Source organism: Camelus ferus, chromosome 16 (genome assembly GCF_009834535.1).
Source record: "Camelus ferus isolate YT-003-E chromosome 16, BCGSAC_Cfer_1.0, whole genome shotgun sequence".
In the NCBI taxonomy this organism is placed as follows: domain Eukaryota; kingdom Metazoa; phylum Chordata; class Mammalia; order Artiodactyla; family Camelidae; genus Camelus; species Camelus ferus.
The window spans coordinates 33,233,409-33,253,947 of NC_045711.1; the positions used below are offsets into that span (position 1 = coordinate 33,233,409).

At 50.5% G+C, this 20,539-nt stretch overlaps 1 protein-coding gene and 1 pseudogene across 1 annotated transcript; both read right to left on the bottom strand.

Annotated features, from left to right (window-relative positions):
* Positions 1-727: 727 nt before the first annotated feature.
* Positions 728-20,436, bottom strand: LOC102505490 (angiotensin-converting enzyme-like protein Ace3). Its single transcript, XM_032457134.1, has 15 exons — positions 18,789-20,436; positions 13,758-13,894; positions 13,215-13,373; positions 12,869-12,956; positions 12,538-12,681; positions 11,563-11,754; positions 11,349-11,446; positions 11,102-11,274; positions 10,602-10,825; positions 10,331-10,475; positions 8,695-8,793; positions 8,194-8,316; positions 3,677-3,861; positions 2,727-3,166; positions 728-1,102 (listed from the first exon to the last, which is right to left on the bottom strand). Exons 1-14 carry the CDS (start codon positions 18,802-18,804, stop codon positions 2,742-2,744), a joined length of 2,208 nt encoding a protein of 735 aa, XP_032313025.1. The 5' UTR covers positions 18,805-20,436; the 3' UTR covers positions 728-1,102; positions 2,727-2,741.
* LOC106728754 lies at positions 15,659-16,349 on the bottom strand (annotated as a pseudogene).
* Positions 20,437-20,539: the final 103 nt, after the last annotated feature.

The following is a 20,539-nucleotide window of genomic DNA, read 5'->3' on the forward strand; positions in this document are numbered from 1 at the left end:
GGAGCTGGGCTGGAGTCCCGCGCCAGGAATGGGGCAGGGCTTCTCTGAGGAGCTTCTGCTCTGTCCCAATGGCCAGTGGCCTCAGCCTTTCTCGGACACTCTCCCAGAAACAAAGGGCAGTTCGGATGTAGCCAGGCCGCCTCTTACAGGCAGGGGAAGGCGGAGGTGGGTGGTGTGCGCAGAAGGGGTTGTTAGAGGCCTCAGGTGGTCTTCTCTGAAGGTTTCTTTCTGGATCCGACTGTTGGGCTGCACTCTTGCGCATCCTTACCAAGTGCCCTCCAGCTGAACTCTAGTGCCCATGCAGAGCTCCTAGTGGCAAGCCCATCCAGGACCTGGTCCTGGGAAAGTAGGGTAGTAGTATACATGATGTACAGGAAATATACAATGAGGTGCTTTCTTTAGACGCCTGAGAGAGCTATTAGCATACCGGTACTTCTTGGGAGGAGAACAGATTTAAAACCACTTGTTAGCCAGTGACCACTGATAAAAGTGTCTGAGTGCTGACTGAAAATGAATACACTAAAAGAAGCAAATGGGGATGGGTGAGGTTTATTGAAAGAGGCTTCTTGGAGAGAAGGGAGAGAAGGGGACTACTGTTCACTGAGCATCTTGGTGGGCTTGGGAGTTTTGCATAGTTTTGAGTCAGGCCTTGGAGGGCAAGCATTCATATGGGGAAAGTACCTTAGGCAAAGGCCAATAGTGGAATCAGTGAAAGGAGCTAAGCTGGGGGATGGGAGAGGTAAGGTGGGAGAAAAAGGGAATTGATAAAGACCTTCAGATCCCATTTTGAGCGTCTAAATTTAATTGATGGACAACAAAGTTCTTAAGCAGTTAGACATGAAGGAAATATTCTAGTGAAAGAAACTTTACAATAGCAAGTGGGAGAGGGAGACTGGACAAGGAGGCTCAGTGAGGTTTTTGCTGGAGTCCAGGTGAGAGGCTTGGAGTCGTGGGCTGGGTGTGCCTTTGCCATGCAGAGCCACAATGTATGATGGGGGCCTCGTTGGCCACTGTGGCTGGGGGATGGGAGGGCTGCAAGTGCGGCTTCCTGTGGGGGGCAGAGTTGTCCTGGCTGCTCCTGTGTTGGGGGCAGGCAGGCTGGCTGTGGAGGAAAAGTGGGACTGCTTCTCATGGGCTCAGTGCCTGAGGTGCTGAGCTCTGAGGAGGGATTTGGGCAGTGGGACACTCATTCATTCATTTGCACACTCATTTAAACATTTTCCAAATACCCACTATGTGCCATAGTCTGTGTTGGCTGTAGATGTTACACCGTGTCCTGATGGCTGTCTTGCCCTCACAGAACTGACAGCTAGTAATGAGGACAAATAAGGGCATTACAGCACAGCAAAGTAAGAGCAGTGAGAGAGACATCAAATGAGGGTGCTGTGGAGTCTGCAGTCAGAACAAAAAGTGCTTGGGCTCAGTCAGAACTCAAGAAGACCTCTTGAAACCTGGGCAGAGGTGAGGACCATGGAGATCTCAGCCCAGTCCTTCTATACCTTGAACCCCTGACTTCTGGGCTCAGATCCTCAATTCAGAGAAAGCTGGTACCATCTTTTGGCCACCTCCACACTAGCTCAACTGCAACCCTGGAGCCTCCTCCCTGTGGTTACTGACTGTGATGCTACTTCCCCTCAAGGTTCCCCTAATCTCTGACAGGCATTGATTCTCAGCCTCCCCAGGTGCCCCTGGGGCTTCAGTCCAAACTCAGTAAGTTCCATATATTGGGTGTGGCAGACAGACCTGGGCTGGAAAGAAAGGGCTAGAAGGGGCAGAAGCAGAGGCCTTCCCTCTCTGTTCCTAGGTTTATCCCTAGAGTACTCATTTTCCAAATGTCCTTCTAAAGCTCTCCCTCCCCATCTTCCCCTCCCCTTTGAGCCTGGAAAGGTGCTGTTTGCCCTATGCTCGATCCCCAGGGCAACAGGCGAGGCAGCAGGTGTGTGTGCTGAACAAGGCCATCTCCAGAGCAGAGTGGCTGGAGATGAGCTTTGTTTAAATATTAAAGAAGTCAATCATTAATCAACACTGGCTTGGTGCCCAGCTACCCACTGTCTCCATTTGGGAGGGCCTGGACTGCGGCAGGGAGGGCCATGGGGCAGTTTTTAAGGCTACTTGCATCTCAGATAGCCAACAAGCAGCTTTCGGGGCCTGGATTATGCAGCCCAACATAAGGCAGGCCAGAGGATCAGCAGAAGGATGTGCTGGCCAGTATGCAGAGCACAGTGCTCATGAACCAGGCACCGACGATTTGTACAGGAATGTCTGGTTCTACTTGAATACATTTTATAAGCAGTGTCCTGTTTCTGACCAGAGCAGATACTCCTTGGGCACTGCAGTCCCTGTCCAGTCCCGCAGTTGGGCTCCTGAAGAAAGTAAGACTATGTGAAGAACTAGTTCTGGGCATGAATTGGGATGGAGGGCTGGTTTGGAGGGACACAGCCACTGGGTTACTAAAACTATGGTTCCTGAGCCCCTGGGGGAAGGAGGTTGGCCTGGAGCCCAGGGTATACATGGAATCACACAGTCACCTGTGGATATGGCCTCACATACATGAGTTCACACTTGTACAGTTACAACCCCTGTGTACCCAGATCTGCCACAGCTGCACCCAATTACAGTTGGGCACTAGGCATGCAAGCAGTCCCCTCCCCAGACCCCCAACCCTCTCTAGTTTGGCCACCCTCCTCCAGCACCACCCCTTCCCCACCCTCCCACTCCCACCTCACCAGTCGCACTGGTGTCTAGTCCCAGCTCCACCAGTCAGATCTCATCCACGGAGGCATCCTGTTGTGCTGTGTGGAAATCCGAATGATCAGGCTGATTGAGCACAGTATCAGGATGAGGCAGAGTCCCAGCAGCATCCACTGTCTTTTGGCAACCTGGTGGGGCTCCATGGCTATGCCCAGGAAGTAGGCTTTGGGTGGCGTCTTGAGTGCATTGGTGTCCTGTGCACTGGTGTCCTGTGCGCTGGTGTCCTGAGCGCTGGTGTCCTGTGCACTGGTGTCTTGGGTCAGTAACCTTTTTTGCAGGGTGTACAGCCTGTAGGCCAGCAGCAGGACCACCAGGAACATGACAAAGCTCAGGGCCAGTAACATCCACTGCCCAAATTTGGCCTGGTCAGGGTCCAGCTCCAGATCCAGGAATGCCACTCTGTCTGTCTCTTTTTCTGTGGAAGACATGGGAGGTTTATAGAGCAGGTAGAACTGGGGAGGGTGCCTGGGGTGTCCCATGGCAATCAGAGAAGATTTGACAGCTACTGGCTTTCTCCCTCAGCCTCTGGCACCTACTTTCTAAGCCAAAGGTGAGGTCTTGCCCTGGAAGGAGAGAGAAAGAGGAGAAGGAAAAGAAGGAGATGGTAGAGGCAGGGCTATGTGACACTCACAATGGCTCCATGCAAGGGTCAGGAGGCAAAATACTGACCCTGTGCCAGTCCGTTAGTCTAGCTGGACAGTATGCAAGGAAGCAACTGAGCCAGCGGCTGGAGCATGGGCTGTAGTCTTGGCTGAGTCTGCATCAGGTGCAGACAGGGTCATACAGCAGTAGTGCTGTGCTCATTCAAGCCAGGTCATAGATAGGCTAGGTGTTAAGGCTGGTTTGGGTTAGGGGCTGTCCCAGGGCAGGCTGGGGTGGGGCTTGGGGCTGGAACAGAGGTGAGACTAGCATCAGATTACCAAACCTTCAAAGGAACAGCTGAAGTCTGGCCAGCCCAAGATATCCCCATGCCGCACATTCTCAGTGACCAGCCAGTCCAGCAGGGGCTTGAAGTAGGTCATGAGGGCCTTTGCAGACACCTTGGTCTCCCCAGTTATCTTCTCCAGGACTTCTGGCCAGGGCTTGCTCCAGCCCAGCTTTAGGACATCCCTGGAAGAGTGGGTACAGCTGTGAGGCCGTGCGGGGCATCCGGAGTTACTGCTGGGACCCCCTCAGTATGCCTCCCCCCACCTTTAGGGCTTTGCCAGCCAGACTCTTCCAACAGAGCTCAGCGTAGTGGATGAAATTGCAAGCTTTGAAATAACACGAACCTGTGTTTGAATTCTGACTCTGTCACTCAGCTGTGGGAGCTTGGGCGAGTACTTAACATTTCTAAATCTCAATATCCATGTCCAGAAAATAGAGAAAATAACAGCATCCATCTCCTAGGGTTGTTGTGTTGACTAATAAACACAGTTCTGGGCGCATAATAGGCAGGCAATAAGTATTTGCTGCTTCTTCTATTATTATTATTATTATTCTTACCACTACCGTGATGATGATCATCCTCCTAGACTCAAATAGGCATAAAGTCTTGAGACACTGTTTCCCGTGAGGTGCTCAGTGTCAGTAGAGAAAGGCAGCTCTTCAGCCCTTTCTGGTCTCACAGGGAGTGTTTGGGCGGATTAGAGAGATAATAAGCGTGGGATGTGTTCTGTGCACTGCCTGCAGCGCTGCGTAAATGTCAGCTCTGTCTCAAGGCACACCCAGTGCTGGGTGGCGGGGGTCTAGCTTGGCCTGTGCACTCATGGTGGGGGTACAGAGTGTGCTACAGCCGGGGCTCTGGGCTCCTCCACCCCAGGAGCTCCCGCAGAGGCAGTAGGAGACATATGTTGACGCTTCTCAACCTGTTTCCCTGATCTGACCAGAGGAGAGATGGGGTCCAGAGGTCCAGAAGTCAGAGTGTAGAATCTAGGCTAACAGGACCCAGGTTCCAGATCCAGCAGTGCTAGTTATGGGCTGCAGAACCACAGACAATCAACCAAACCTTTCTTAGCCTCAGTTTCCTCATCAGTAAAATGGGCCCCTATTAATACCTGCAGTTCACTATGGTGAGGATTAAGTTACATAATGGCAGCAAAAGAGGGCTTTGTAGCTTGCAGAGACTTATACACATGACTTAACAAACAAGTGGGAAAGAGTAAAGTGGGGAAACTAAAGGTCAGTGGATCCTTGGCAGAAACCACTGGGGGAAAATGTAGTTAAGATTCTAGAGAAATAGAGAAACGTTATCAAGATAAAAAGAATAAAAAACATAAACAAAAACCCATATCTAGCTTTTGGTAAGAGGGTTTTATCAGATGCCAGTCCTTCAGGCTGGGCTGACAAGAGATTTGATGTGGGAAGCACATGAGACTTGCAAAGGTGACAAATGGGCATTGTGCAGAACCCTCAACTCCCAGATGGCAGCAATGGGACCCACGGGCAAGGTCAGGTCCTCATGGCTGGCTGGGTGAGGCAGAGGACTTTGGGAACTTGGACCAAGTCCACTTTGACCCTCCATTCCCAGCAGAACCAGCCCAGAGCAATCACATTTAGGAAGAGGAGTCAAAAGTAGCAAAAATAAGTTTTAAACTATATCAGGCAAAAGAGTGGCCAAGAATCTTGCCCTTCTCCTTCTCCCCTGCAAGCAGTTGCCTGCCCCACCCTGCCACAAAATTACTAGTGATGACTGGCAAGTCCTCTACATGTTTTGGTGCCAAGTCAGACCCTGGGAACCTCGTATGCCCTGGGTGGAGTCAGGAGGGAAGTGATGAGAATAACTGAGGTCAAATGTCCCGCCAATCAAGTGGGATGAAGGTGCAGAGTAAAAAGTGAGTTGATGTATAGAAAACGGATGTCTATGAAAAATGCTCAGTATCGCTAGTTATCAGAGAAATGCAAATCGAAACTACAATGAGGTATCACCTCACACCAGTCAGAATGGCCATCATTCAAAAGTACATAAATGATAAATGCTGGAGAGGGTATGGAGAAAAGGGAACCCTCCTACACTGTTCGTGGGAATGTGGTTTGGCACAGTCATTATGGAAAACAGTAAGGAGATTCCTCAAAAAATGAAAAATAGAGTTACTATATGATCCAGCAATCCCACACTTGAGCACATATCTGGAGGGAACTCTAATTCAAAAAGATACAGGCACCCCAATGTTCATAGCAGCACTATTTACAATAGTTAAGACATGGAAGCAACCTAAATGTCCATCAATAGATGACTGGATAAAGACATTGTGGTATATTTATACAATGGAATACTACTCAGTGAAAAAAAAGAATAAAATAATGCCATTTGCAGCAACATGGATGGACCTAGAGATCGTCATTCTAAGTGAAGTAAGCCAGAAAGAGAAAGAAAAATACTATATATCACTCATATGTGGAATCTAAAGAAAAAGAAAAGGAAAAAAAAGCAAAAAGAGAACACTAATGAACTCATCTACAAAACAGAAATAGACTCGCAGACATAGTAAACAATCTTATGGTTACTGGGGGAAAGAGAGTGGGAAGGGATAAACTGGGGAGCTTGAGATTTGCAAATGATAACCACTATATATAAAAATAGATTTAAAACAAATTTCTTTTGAATAGCACAGGGAACTATATTCAGTATCTTGTAATAGCCTTTAATGAAAAAGAATATGAAAATGAATATATGTGTATATATATGCATGACTAGGACATTATGCTGTATACCAGAAACTGACACATTGTAACTGACTATACTTCAATAAAAAACAAACAAAAGAAAACTGATGCCTGCTATTTCTTGTACTCCTATGTTGAGGAACAGCGATCCCTCCTTTGTACCCTGGCATGACCCCTTCACCCTCTTTGCGTGCTCACCAAAGCCCTTTCCTACTGCACCAGCTCCTTTCTTAGATTATGGTTACTGATTTATCCTGTGGCCTCTTGCCCCCTGCTGGACACAGGGCAGGCTGGTCGGCACACATACAAATAAATGTTTGCTGAATAAATAAATGATGGGCAGGGAGCAGAGAGGGCTCTTACGTTTCATACATTCAGAGAAACTCAAACCTGGGCAGTCAACTAGAATAAACCCCTATAGTGTGAAAAGATGCAAAAGCAAATAGACTATGGAGACAATGAGGCACTCAAGGTGTAGCCCTCCCTGAGAGCAAAGCCAGGGATCAGTCTTACAACTCCATTTGGCCACATGGTTGCTGACCAACTGCATAGTGGAATCACAAGTATGCTCATTAAATTTGCAAAAGATCATAAATAATTGTGGATATTTGTTAGGATACTAAATAGTGGCTTTGTTCATCCTCTGGAAAGCAGGATAAAACTCCACGACCTCAACCAATTAGGGAAATAGACCTATTGAAATCAGCTGAAACTCAATGGGGAAAAGCACATGTCAGTGGGTAGGCGTCACATCTCAGTGGTTGGATCCCTGATCTTGGAACCAGTAGACCTAGGTTTAACCTCACCAGACTGATATCCTTTGACTTACAGAAGAAATAGGGTGAAAGACAATGTCTTCCAGAGACAGTCTGGGGCTCAAAGCATGACTTTGCCACTTGCTAGATGAGCTACGTACAATGATATTACCTCTCTAAGCTTCAGTTTCATCATTTATGAAATGCGGATAATACTATCCATTTTGCAAAGTTATGAGCTGCTAATGTGAAACACCATAAGAGCGCTAGTTAGCCCAGCCTGTGGCAGTAAATGCTTCCCACCATCAGGTCAGCCTCCTGCCCGCCCTACTCCAGGTTTGCGTCAGGACCAAAGACCAACTCCACAGAGGCAGGGCTGGAAAGGATGGGCTAGATAACAAGTGAAGGAAAAAAGACTGCAGATAGAGGGTCAACGTAGACCACAGGCTGATCAGAGCATGCCAAGTGGTTGGTAACCTGGATCAGCCTGGGAACCAGATCTAGGCATTTCTGAGAAGAGAGGGGAAAAGCAGAGTCCACCCAAGGGTGCATCCAATGCTACTGGGAGGATAGGCAAGCACTTTGCAAGGAAAGAATAAGGGGATTCAGATGGAAGATAAAGACTGAGGCGCGACTCCTACACCGGCACCTCATCTGGGACAATTTGATTTATTGGCGTATGTGAGCGAGAGAGGGAGTGTGTGTGTGTGTGTGTGCGCGTGTGTGTGTGCGTGTGTGTGTGCGTGTGTGTGTGTGTGTGTGTGTGTGTGTGTGTGTTTTAGCAGGAGGGGCTAAACAGTCTCTCTGGGGCTTTCCAAGAGAAAGCCTTGTGTAACCACAAGGGACTAAGGGCTACACAAGAGAAAATGGGCTTTGATTAATGTAGGAGAGACTGCAGTTTGACAGAAGGAAGAACTTCCGCCAGAACATAAACTTTGCTCAGGGGGCCTAGTGTGGCCAGGTGAGAAGAGGGAGCTGGGGGTAGGCTTCCAGTGAGGCAGGGGAGGGGAGCTGAGAACAGATGAGGGAGAGGGGCACTCACTCCAGAAGCTTGCCAGCCTCCTTGGAGTTATAGATGTCACAGCGGTGTAGCGGTCCCATGTGGCCCGAGGCCTTGCAGAGCGCTTCGTGGAACTGGAACTGGAGCACTAGGCTGATGAAGTACCTGGGGAGAGGCACGTGGTGTCAGGGCCTGGCCCACGTCAGCGGTCACAGCCTAGGCAGGTCCGCCTCGGGCTGGCCCTGGAGTATGGCAAGGGCTCTCCTTCTTCGCCTTCTGGACCAGCAGCTGCCTCCTCTCCCGCCCTCCTCTCAGGGACAGCAGAGATGCTTTCACATCAGCTCTGCCCTCCCCACAGGATCAGATGCAAAAGCCCAGAGGATTCAGGGCACAGCCCTCAGAGGGTTATGCCATCCGATGGGAGGAGGTGGCTATGAGTGGACATTTGGATCTAGGGCCTTCCTGGAAGTCCTCAACCTGGCTCCTATGTCTCCAACCCCCAACTCCCATGGGCGGTTCTGCTGGCGGGGCCCAGGCCTTTACCGTATGTAGGGCAGGCTGGCAGAGATGTGGAACTTGGCGCCTGGATCAAAGTCTTCCTCTGACCGAGCGACAGGGGGGCACAGACCCTGGTACTTCAGCCTGGTGGGGTAAACCGGGGGCTTCATAGTGCCACGGTAGGGTTCCCAGAGCCTTTTCCTTTGGAAGCACTTGCACAGCTATCAAAGCGACTTGGCATATGAAGGACACTTAATGCATATTCACTGATTAAATAAGTGAGTTGAAAACACATGGGATTGGGAATCAGAATTAAATAATAGCAGTAGTTAACATTGACTGAGCACTTCCTCTGTGCTAGGAACTGCGCCTAGCTCTTCACACAGACTCGCTCAACACTGCCCTGGTTCTGGGGACGAGGAGGGAACGAGCTCGGCAAGATCCCTGCTTGCATCCTAATGATGGGGGACGGTTGGAGGCCAGTCAGCAAGGCTGGTTCATCTCGTACCAAGTGCCAAGAAGAAGACAGACTAACATCCCTGTGGGGTAGTACTACTGTTATTCCCTTCCTACAGATGAGGAAACTGGGGTTTAGAGATCAGGGAATTGTTTAGTAGGACACAGAACAGTCATTGGCAGACCCCAATAACTTTCAAGTTAAAGTCCAGCTTTGCCCCTCTGAGCTATGTGACTGTGGGAAAGTTACTGACCGTCACTGATCCTTGTTGTAAAATGTTGTCTGTAAAATGGGGATTAAATGACACATCTTTGGGATGAGAAAAAGTTTATGAAAAGCCTCATCATTTCATTGCTGGCCCACTGGAGCCTTGAACCATCCTCCCAGGGAGGTTCCACTCAGTTGACAGGGTCTTGTTCAAGCACCAGGGAGCTGCCACCCCTCCCCTGCAACCTCTGGTTTCCATCACTCAGCTGGTGGCGGGTGTGGCTGAGAGAGGAAGGAAAAGGTCCTGTGCGGACATACCAGGTGGCTGGGGTAGGGGGGTTGCCCTTGGAGGGGCACAAGGTCAAGACTTTGCCAATCCCACCAGTGGGGCCTGGTCCTGAATTTGTGGCAGGGGTGGGAGGGTGAGAAGGCAAAAGGAGGGCGCCCAGCTCTGCCATCCCTGGTTTGCAGTGTGACCTTGGCCTGGTCACACATTCTTCTTCTGTGAACAGCCATGGGTGGTGGTAAAGGTTCAATCCACATAAGGGCCTGGTGCAGAGCTAGCAGGCCCTTCATGGTCTGCTGTGGCCAGCCAGCAGCCTTGAGCTGGTCAGTCTGAGGCCAGATGGAGATGGCAAAGCCCTAGCCATGGGCAATTATCCAGTCAGTCCTTGTGTGAGCTTCCCACCCACCCAGGGAACGGGTGGGGACCCTGCCAGGATCTCCAGAGAGGTTGAGGCCTACTCAATGCTGGTTCCGGATACGCCGTTGAGGCCCTCTGACTGCTCGTGCTGGCCTTATACCCTTTAGCAGGAATGCTTTTGTCTGGTGACAACAAACAGCCAACACCACTGTGGGGCTTCCCCACAGCCCCAGGCCCCCAGCAACACACACCCAGCTCTGCCCTCAGAGAAGAGGCAGCAGTGCTTTTCAGGTGGTATCCTTCAGGCTGCCTGGAAAGCCCTGCCCATACCGGGGCTGGGAGTGGCAGAGAGCCCTGGCAGTGGTCCTCCTCACCTGAGGCTCCACCACTCCTGGTTGTAGACAGCCTTCTGGATGGTGCCATCAAAGATCTTCCAGCGATACAGGTCCACCAGGTAGGCGAAGGGGATGAAGGCGATCTTCTGCAGGGCAATGCCCATCAGGAAATTGACCTCCTCCTCTGGGGAAGATGGGACAGTCAGGAGGCAGCTTCTGGTTCCCCCTCCCTTCAGCCTCACCTGGAGAGTCCTAGCTGCAGCCCCAGGCCCAGGTTGCCCTCCTCTGGTCCTCTTGGTCCCCCCATCACCTGAGTCCTGGTGCTGGTGGCTGAGCAGTCCTCGGTTAAGAAGGTACTTGTGGGAGGAGGCCGAGAGGGTGACCACTGACCCCACAGCTTCTTCAAAGGCTGGGTTGGCACCTTTGCGGAAGATCACGGAGAGGTTCTTGTACTGCAGGAAGTACTGGATATGGCCCATCTGGTGGAAGATGGAGAGCAGGTCTTCTATGGTCACCTCGGTGCACTTCTTTATCCTAGGGTTAAAAGGCAGGGGTCAAGGAGCATGGGGATACCCTGGGAGAAGGAGAGATTTCTCCATTCAGGCTTTGTTAAGGGACTAGGGTGACTGGGCTGGAGACCAACAGGGCCTTTACTCCAAGCCCCATGTCCAAGCAGTGGCCAAGCCCTTTGCTCTCACACCCACCTCACCCATGTTGCCGGCTCACACCCGCTCTTCAGACGGGCAGCCGGGTGGAGAGCAGAAGGAGCAGAGGGAGGGGTGGGGTGATGCTGGTCACAGGGTAAAGCACCTGAAGTCCTTGCCGTTGTAGAAGTCCCAGGAGGACGCGTGGCACTCCACCTCCCGCCCGTCCGTTGGCCTTTCCATCATGGAATTTTTCCAGAACTCAGGAGGGGTGGAAAGCAGCCCCAGGGAGGTGAAGAATTTTTCAGCCTCTTGGAACATTTTCTCAGGCTTCCAGTGCTGTGGGGAAGAGGGAGTGTGTGGGGCTGCCCAGGGCTGCGGAGTGCACGGGGCAGATGGAGCTGAGCACTGACCTGGCCTTTCATGATCTTTGTGATGTCCTCAGGGGGCTTCTCCGGGAAAGGGAGGACCAGGTCTAAGATGCTGACCCAGGACTGAGCCCACATATTCCCTGGGAGGAGAATGGAGGGGGTTAAGAGGAGGCGGGACGCCATCTCTCTTCTCGCTGAGCGCCCGCTTGGAGGCCTCCCCCGCCTGCTCCACCTCTGCCACCCGCTGGGGTTTTACCCAGGACGTGGGCAGGGATGGGCCCCCTCAGGTCGATGAGCTCGGGCCCGTAGAAGCGGTGCAGGGCCCGGCGCACGTAGGAGTGTAGGTTCAGGTAGAGCGGCTGCAGCTCCTGGTAGAGCTTCTCCAGGTCTTCCTCCAGCATGTTGGACTCATATGTGGACCGCCACAAGGCCCCCATGTCTTTGTAACCTGGCACAGGACAGGGGGCTCAGAGGCACTCACCACCCATCCTTCAGCCTGGCCTGGCCTGGCCAGCAGGAGACCCAGACACCTTCTGGGAAAGCCACTTGACCCCCTGTCCTTGGGGTCTTCATCTGCCAAATAGGAGATGGGCCACTGTCCATATTGGATGAGACTGAGGTGGAAAAGCACTAAGCAAAGTGCATACTGTGCACTCCTCCCCCTGGCTAAGGCCCTGTTCCTCTCTCAGCCACCTCGAGCCCCACCCACCCCGGCCCTGGGCCTCAGATCCTCCCAAATCCTGGCCCCCCCACCGTGGCGGAGCCTGGGGTGCTCTTTTCTTCTTGCCTGGCTGCTCCCAACATCCAGGCCATGGATAAATGGCAGAGAGGCTCTCTGACCACTTCTCTGAAGCAGGTCTCCCCTATTCTCTCTCTTAGCAGCCCCTTCCTTCTCAGCATTCATCCTGAGTGGTAACTGGAGGCGTGTGTCTGTCTCCCAGAGGACTGTGAACCCTAGGAGGGTGAGCGCCTTCTCTGTCTGTTCACCTGTGTATCCTCAGAACCGCCCCCTACTCCGGCACTGGCACATAGTAGGTGCCCATCACTGTTTGTGCAACAACACAATAAATAAGCCACATTTGCCCTCCCTAGGGGCAGGGCTCAAGGCTCCCATCTCCAGGTCCGACCACTGCCCTTCCCCTCTGCAGAATCTGCCTCGCCCTTCCCAGGCATTGCAGTGTGCGGTCCCCGGGGCTGGGCTGGCTGGCAGGGGTGGGTCAAAGGGCCTCACCGTTGAGCTTTGCAGCCTTGTTGCTGAGCTGCACATAGCGCTCAAAGGTGGTGCGGAGCTGGCGACCCACAGCATCCCTCCAGCCCTGCCAGGCCCATAGCAGCTCCTTTTGGTCCCGGGAGGTGGCCATGACTTCTTCGAGGTCTGTGTCCAGAAAAGGAACCAAGGTGGGACCCTACTCAGACCTGCCTTCTGCCCTTACCCGCCCGAGGCAGCCCCTCACCCACCCTGTCCCCACCAACAAATGCATTTGGGGCAGGGAGGAGGGTGGGAGTTTGGGAGGCTCCTGGAAGGAGACTCACGTTGGAGAGGGGTGGCCTCGGGCACTCACCGGGCTCCAGGGACAGGCAGGGTCCCTCATTCAGGCACACCTGGCCCATGCTGTATGTGGTCTCCATGTAGGCCAGAATCTGGTTGTACTGGGGGAACAGGTGTCACCTACGGTAGGCCCGTGACTGTGGGCCCACCCCTAGAGCTAGCCCTACCAGCCTGGAGCGGGCAGGCCTGGCTGAGGCACCTTCCCACCAGCCTCTGCTTCCCTCCTCCCCCAGAGGAAGCTCTGCCCCTGCCCCACCTACCTCCTTCCTGCCCCAGACACTATGGCTCCCCACCCAGCAGCCCTCCAACCCCCAGGGTAGGGAGCATGTGCCTGGAGACCTGGGGGCTCCGTCCGTCACCTCCTGGAGCTTGTCCTTGGGCAGGGCCGCCTTGCCTATGTTCTGCAGGTTACTCAGCATGCGCTTCACGTCCGGGTCTTGAAAGTTGGCAATGTTAAACAGGCGGGCCCGGGTGCCAAAGTATAGTGTGTGCTGGGACCTCTCCATGTCCTTGTGCAGCTGGAAGTAGGGTCACAGTATTTGTTGCCAGAGGTTGGAGGAAGGGGTAAAGATCCTACGTTGAACCCCAAGGCCACAGATCCCCAATCTCCTTCAAAAGCCCATATCATTGAAAATTTGCTGAGAGGGAGAAGGGAGGAGCCCAGTCCCTAAAAGCAAGGAGGGGATATTTACAAGGGGAAAGAAGCAAGAGATCCTCGACCAGTGAGCGTTTAGGGCTACCAAGAGGCCTGGAGCTCGCAGTCTGTTCTAACATGTACTTTGAGTCTTCCCTCTTTCCTCTGGCTCTGGACAGGGGGCAGAAGGTGTGGTTCCCCCAGCTCCCCACCGAGACCCCTGAGAAGAGCAAGGGGAGAAGGGGCTGGGGTGGAAGTGGTACCACACCATCTCCTCTCGATTTTTCTTGGTGATGTTGGTGACATAGTTCCAGGTGGCTTCCATGAACTGGTTCCAGACAACCTGTGCTGTATGCTCGTAAAACTGCAGGAAGGTCTTTGCCACGGTCTCATTGTAGAGCTTGTCTGCAGAGAAGCAGATGGGCATTGTGCTGTCCTGGGAGGGGCCTGCCCGTGCCTGGTCCCCTTGTCTGATCCCATGCTCCTTGGGGTCCCAGCCCCACCTGAATCCTGATCACCCTTGGTCCTGACCCATGGCAAGAGCTGCCCATAACAGAAGAGCACAAGTAGGCAAGGTCCAGGCAAGTCCATCTTGTGCCCATGACCAAGAGAACAGCAGAGCTGGGTAAGGCTATGGGCCAATCATGATCCAGCTCCATATTGTGACATCAGGGTCTAAAGGGACAGCCATGGAATGTCAGAACTGCAAAGCCCCAACCCACCTTCAGGTCCATCTGTTCCCATTTTACAGGTGAGAAGATTGGGGTCCAGAATGGTCAAGCCATACAACCTGGTTCACACAGCTAGTCAGTGGCAGAGCCAAGAGGAGAACTAGGGTTCTTGACTTCTAGGCCAGAGCTAGTCCCACTTTACTTGGTCACTTCTCCCTGGCATTGGAGCCATCCTTGGCCTTGGCCAGGGATTAATGAGCCCCCTCCCTCCAGAGGCTGGAATCACCTCTTAACAGGTGAGTGGGGAGATGGAAGAATGGATGGGTGGATGAATGGAAGTGACATCTCTGGGTCTCTGGAGTCTGGAAGCACAGTTATCTCTCCATGTTCTTCTGACTTGACCTCCTGTGTTCACATTTTTGGCCTTTTTCTCTCTCTCATGGGATATGTGATCACCCTTGGGCTGTACAGGACCCTTCCTCCCTTCCCCCGTCCTTACACCTGTTTCTGCAGGGACAGTCTGGTACTATGTTTGTAGTCAGGAAGAGGAACCAAAGGTGGAGGGCTGTGAGAGATGTAGGGGTGTGGCTGGCACCTTCTATTTAGGGTGCATGTCCTGAGCCTGGTTTGATCACCACCTGGCAGGACCCCAGCTCTCTGTGGCCTTTGCTGACTCCCCAGTAGCCTGACACCTATAGTCTTCATTTTCTTTGGGTAAACACCCAGAAGTTGAATTGCTGGATCATATGGCAGTTCTATTTTTAACTTTTTGAGGGACCTCCATTCCGTTTTCCAAGTGGCTGTACCAATTTCCCTTCCCACCAACAGTGCACAAGACTTCCCTTTTCTCCTCATCCTCACCAACACTTGTTACTTCTTGTCTTTTTGATAATAGCCATTCTAACAGGTGTGAGGTTGTTTCTCATTGTTTTTTTTTAAACATTTTTTTATTGCATTATAGTCATCTACAAATTTTGAACTCCCAGTCTGTCCCTTCCCATCCTCCTCCCCCTTGGCAACCACAAATTTGTATTCTATGTCTGCATTGTGGTTTTGATTTGTGTTTCCTTGATGATTAGTGATGTTGAGCACAATTCATGTACCTGTGGGTCACCTGTATGTCTTCTTTGGAAAAGTATCTGCTCAGATCCTTGCCTATTTTTTAATCAAATTGTTTTGCTGTTGTTGTTATTGAGTTGAATGAATCCTTTATATATGTTGAATATTCAACCCTTTATCAGATATATGATTTGCAAATATTTTCTCCAAGTCTGTGGGTTGCCTCTTCATTTTGTTGATGGCTTCTTTTGCTGTGCATAAGCTTTTTAGTTTGATGTGGATCCACTTGTTGATTTTTGTTTTTGTTGCCTTTGCTTTTGGGTCAAATCCAAAAAAAATTTTTTGCCAAGACTGATGTCTAGGAGTTTACACCCTATATTTTCTTCTAGGAGTTTTATGGTTTCAGGCCTTACATTCAAGTCTTTTTTTTTTTTTTAATTAACAACTTTTATTATAATTCACATATTTCATAGAAAAAGGAATGTGGCATCAGATCAGGTTGTATGAAAAATACTAAATGCAGGTTTGTCCACGTTGCTCTGTTTACATCTGGGACAGGGTCTCCCCGAAATCAGGTGCAGCAGCAGCACTTGTCAGATGCCCCTTTGCAGATGTAGCCCTGGGCACACTTGGCACAGCCCACAGGGCAGCAGGAGCAGCGGCTCTTCTTGCAGGAGGTGCATCTGCAGTGTCTGCATGTGCAGGAGCCACATAGCTGCAGGAGCTGCCAGTGGAGCAGGAGCAGTTGGGGTCCATTTGGTACGAGGTGAGACCGGAGGTCCAAAGAAAGTTGCAAAGAGGATCTAGTTGTCTGGTGGTAGGCGTGTTGGTGCCCAAGACCCGCATGCTCCCTTTACAGCCAAAGGACATTCAAGTCTTTAATTTATTTTGAGTTGATTTTTGTCCAGTTTCATTGTTTTGCATGTGGCTGTCCAGCTTTCCCAATACCATTTATTGAAGACATTATATTTTCTCTATTGTATGTTTTGACTCTTTTGTCATAAATATATTGACTATATATGCGTGGGTTTATTTCTGGGCTCTCTATTCTGTTCCATTGGTCTATATGTCTGTTTTTATGCCAATATCGTACTGTTTTGATTACTATAACTTTCTAATATAGTTTGAAATCAGGAAGTTGAGATGCCTTTAGCTTTGTTCTTCTTTCTCAAGATTACTTTGGCTATTCGGGATTAAAACACCATATTTTAAAAAATGCAAAATACAGAGCTGAGATGGAAAGCAAGAAAAGGGATGCTTCAGATGCTGGGGAGACAACAAGGGTTCATGCAGCAGTAAGTGGAGGCCCATGCAGGAAATCAGAGTGCATCCACACCCAAAGGGCTGCAGCATTGGTGCCTGTATGGGGGTGGCTGGTCACAGTGGCAGTAATGCCTCCATCAAGGGAGCCAACAGATGGCTTCCCTTTTAAAGGGGACTTGCAAGAAGCAACCATGAAACTGACCCTGGGGACAGCTTCACAACCTGTTGTGTGCATGGGAAGGGTCCCGCTGCAGAAAGCTGTTCCCACTGAAGATGGCTCATAGGTCAAGATTACCAAATACAAGAGAAAGTCCCATGCCTGCAGTGTCAATAATGACCACCAGTCCCCACTAAGACCCTTAGACGGCTTTCAGGATAAGAATCCTCACAGCCAACCCATGAGGTAGGTACTGTGATCAACACCTCCAATTCACAGATGAGGAAACAGAGGCACAAAGAGGCTGAGCAACTTGCTCATAGTCAGTCACATAGCAAATAGTGGAGGGGGTCTCAAATCCACATGTTTTGCCTCCCAGAGTCTGTGCTAAACTACAGACACATGCATGGATAGACCACACCTGAGGAAGGACAGCTATTAAAGCAATCTGAAAGGGACTTGAAACACAGGGCTCAACAACATCTACAAAAACTAACTCAAAATGGATTACAGACCTAAATAGAAGAACTCAGACTATAAAACTCTTTGGAGAAATCATAGGGGGGAAGCTTCATGCCATTGGATCTGGCAATGATATCTTGGATATGATACAAAAGCACAGGCAAAGAAAAAAAAAACAGACAAATTGGACTTCATTGAAATGAAAAGCTTTTGCACATCAAAGGACTCTAACAACAGAATAAAAAGGCAACCCACAGAGTGGGAGTCAATATTTGCAAATCATATGTCTCGTAAGTGATTAATATCCAGAATATATAAAGAGCACCCCAAACTCAACAACGAAAAGATAACCCAAGTCAAATATGGGCAAAAGACTTGAATAGACATCTCTCTGAAGATGATATATAAATGGATAATAAGTACTTGAAAAGGTGCTAAACATGACTAATCATTAGAGAAATACAAATCAAAACCATGAGATTCCACAAGGATGGCTATTATTCAAAAACAAAAACAAAAACAAAAACAGAAAAGATCAAGTGATGGCCAATGTGCAGAGAAATTGGAACCCTCGTCATTGCTGATGGGACTATAAAATGGTGCAGCCACTGCGGAAGATAGTATAGAGTTATGGTAAGATCCAGCAATTTCAGTTTGGGGGTGTATACACAAAAGAAGTGAAAGCAGGGACTCAGTGAAGGTGATGGCTGCACAACTGAATGTACTCAATGCCACTGAACTGCACATTTAAAAGTGGTGAAAATGGGAAATATTATGTTATGCATGTTTTATAACAAGTAAAAAAGTACAGTTCTCTCAAGTGATAAGGAAAAGAATCCGTGAAGCAAGAATGGGCTTTTGTGAAAACACAGTTTTGAAAGAAATCGAGATGCAAAGATGAAAGATACAATTATTAAATTGGAAAAATTGTCATCTCAATGCACAGGCTAAGCAGTGGGCTGGAACACAGGGGAACAGAGGCCTGAGAAGTCACAGCTGGGGAAATGGCTTGAAGCACAGGACAGAAAAGGAGATGAGAAACAGGAGCAGGAATTAGGAGTCCAAGAGGGGTCTGGCAGGTGTCCTGATGAGGAGATGGAAATGGGTGAGGAGATGATGGCTGAGCGTCTCCAAAACTGAAGAAAGCTGAGTCCCCAAGGTGAATGAGCTTATTGCACTCCCAGGAAGAAAGTATTGAATGATGCAGGGAGGAATCACCAGAGAGCTTGATCTGGCTGTCAGGGAAATGCCCTGGACGACTTTCTCCATCGCTCTAGTGAGGGGCTGATCTCAGCCTGCCCTCCCAGCTCTCAGGGTCCAAGACTCCAGGGTGTGTTTGGAGTCAGATATGAAACCATCTTTATCAGGAGATAATGCATTCATTATAAAGAGAGGATACGATGGACTAGGAATTTCCCTATGATCTCGCTCAATCAACTGCAGCCATCATGACAGGGTTGATAAGAACCATTTCACACGTGTGAAGCACAGAGGCTCAGAAAATGGAAGTTAATCGCTCAAGGTCATATAGGTACTAAGTGCAGAGGTGGGATCTGACTCAGGTCAAATCCAAAGCCACTGGATTCATTCATTAGAGCTACAGGGCAGCTGCAGGCAGAGTGGGGAGATCAGAGAAACTGTCTAGAACCACCACCACCAATAGCCTGCATAGGTCAGAGCTGTTCACCTGGAGTAACGGGCATCGGCAGGTGCAGCTCAGGGAGTAGGTGCTCCTCAGGGAGGAGGTGCTCAGCCCTCAGGTCACTGGTAGAAAATGCCAAAATGGCCTCTATTCCTGTTGTTACCACTTCCTCTTCCTTGGCCACCTCCCAGGTAGACACGGCCTCTCCCTGCTCATCCAAAGAGGCAGAAACAGGAGTCTGAACAACTTTAATATTTCATAAGGCTGAGTGGATAAGGCTGTTTAGTGTTCTCTGCAGCGCAGACCTTTGGTGTTGGATGCTGGTGCCCTCACGCTGCCCACAAGCTCTGACGGGCAACATGAACCTCTGCCATTCATGAAGACAGGAAAGGGGGTGATGTGACAATAACCTTGTATGGCAAAGAGCTTTTGAAACATCAGGCTGGGGAAGGGGGTGATTAAAGAAGTCTTTGGTGGAAGAGAAGGCTTGGAACTATTTAGAGGCTATGTTTATAAATTCCATTGTCCTAAGTAATCATAAACTTTCACCCTCTTGCATATCCAAAATACCTCAACTCCACATCCTGCCGCATGCATAGGCCTGTACAACCAAGTCTATGCCAGCACACACACATACAGACACAAATCCAGACACACAAACACAGACATATGCACAGACACACACACACACACACATACACACATGATCACAGACACACACACAAACCCAGACACACATACAGTGACAGCTGGAGAATGGGGGGCAAGGGCTGTGGACTAAAGGATATTGGGTGACAGATATTAGGGGCTGAGCCTGGCTGGGGCCAAGGCATCACAAAATCAGGAAGAGGCTCAAGGCCGAGGGTCCTCACTAGGGACCTCTGGCCCCGGAAGATTGACCAACTACCATTTGGCCAGGTCCTAGGTTTGGCACTTAAATACCTGAAAAGTAGGTCTAGTCATGTTAACTGGAGAAAGGATACACAACTGTAAATGCAGTGTGATCCCATTTAAAATACGTGCTGGGAAAAAAAGGCTGGAAAAGTACATACCAAATGGCAGCATGCTTATCTCTTGGTGTGGATATAAAGGGCTCTTATTTTCTTTATCGTTTTCTGTATTTTCTAAAATAAATATGTAGATTAAAGGTTTTAAAATGGCCCTCAAAATGATTCTCCCTCAAACCCCGCCTGGCCTTCCGAGGGAAGGCTCAGGGTGAGGGTGTGTGCAGGAGGTCGGGCAGGGGTGGCCTCTGGCAGGTAATCCCTGCATGGGCGGCGTCGGCTACTGCTGGGCTCCAGCATTTAGGGCCCCTGCCCAGCTGGGGCAAAGGGACCTGGCCCCAGGCCCCACAGGCAATACTCAAGTGGCTCTGCCCACACGCACAGGTGGACATGGAGCCCATGCAGGCAAGCACTTGAGGTGACCACGGGGCCCTTTCTGCACCCTCTGCATGTAAGGCACTGTTCCCAGGGAACCAGAGGACAGCCAGGAGCCTTCCATCTGGGGGACTTGGCCATTTATGGGAACAGCTGGGGCAGGGCTCCAGAAGCCTGGGATGTCTGCTCCCTCTTCGCTGCCCAGAGCCCTCCTGGGTTGGTGCCCAGGCCTGGCAGGGGCTGCGTGCCACGGCAGGACATGGGCCAGCTGTGTGGGCTGGAGGGACGACAGGTGTGGGCGCGGGGTGGTGCTATGGCCAGAGCTCTGGGCCATTTTCCAGCCTCTTCCTGGAGGAGGAGGAAGACTCCCCAATGAAGTGACCCACTTGACTGGCAGGAGGTGGGAGGGCATCCCTG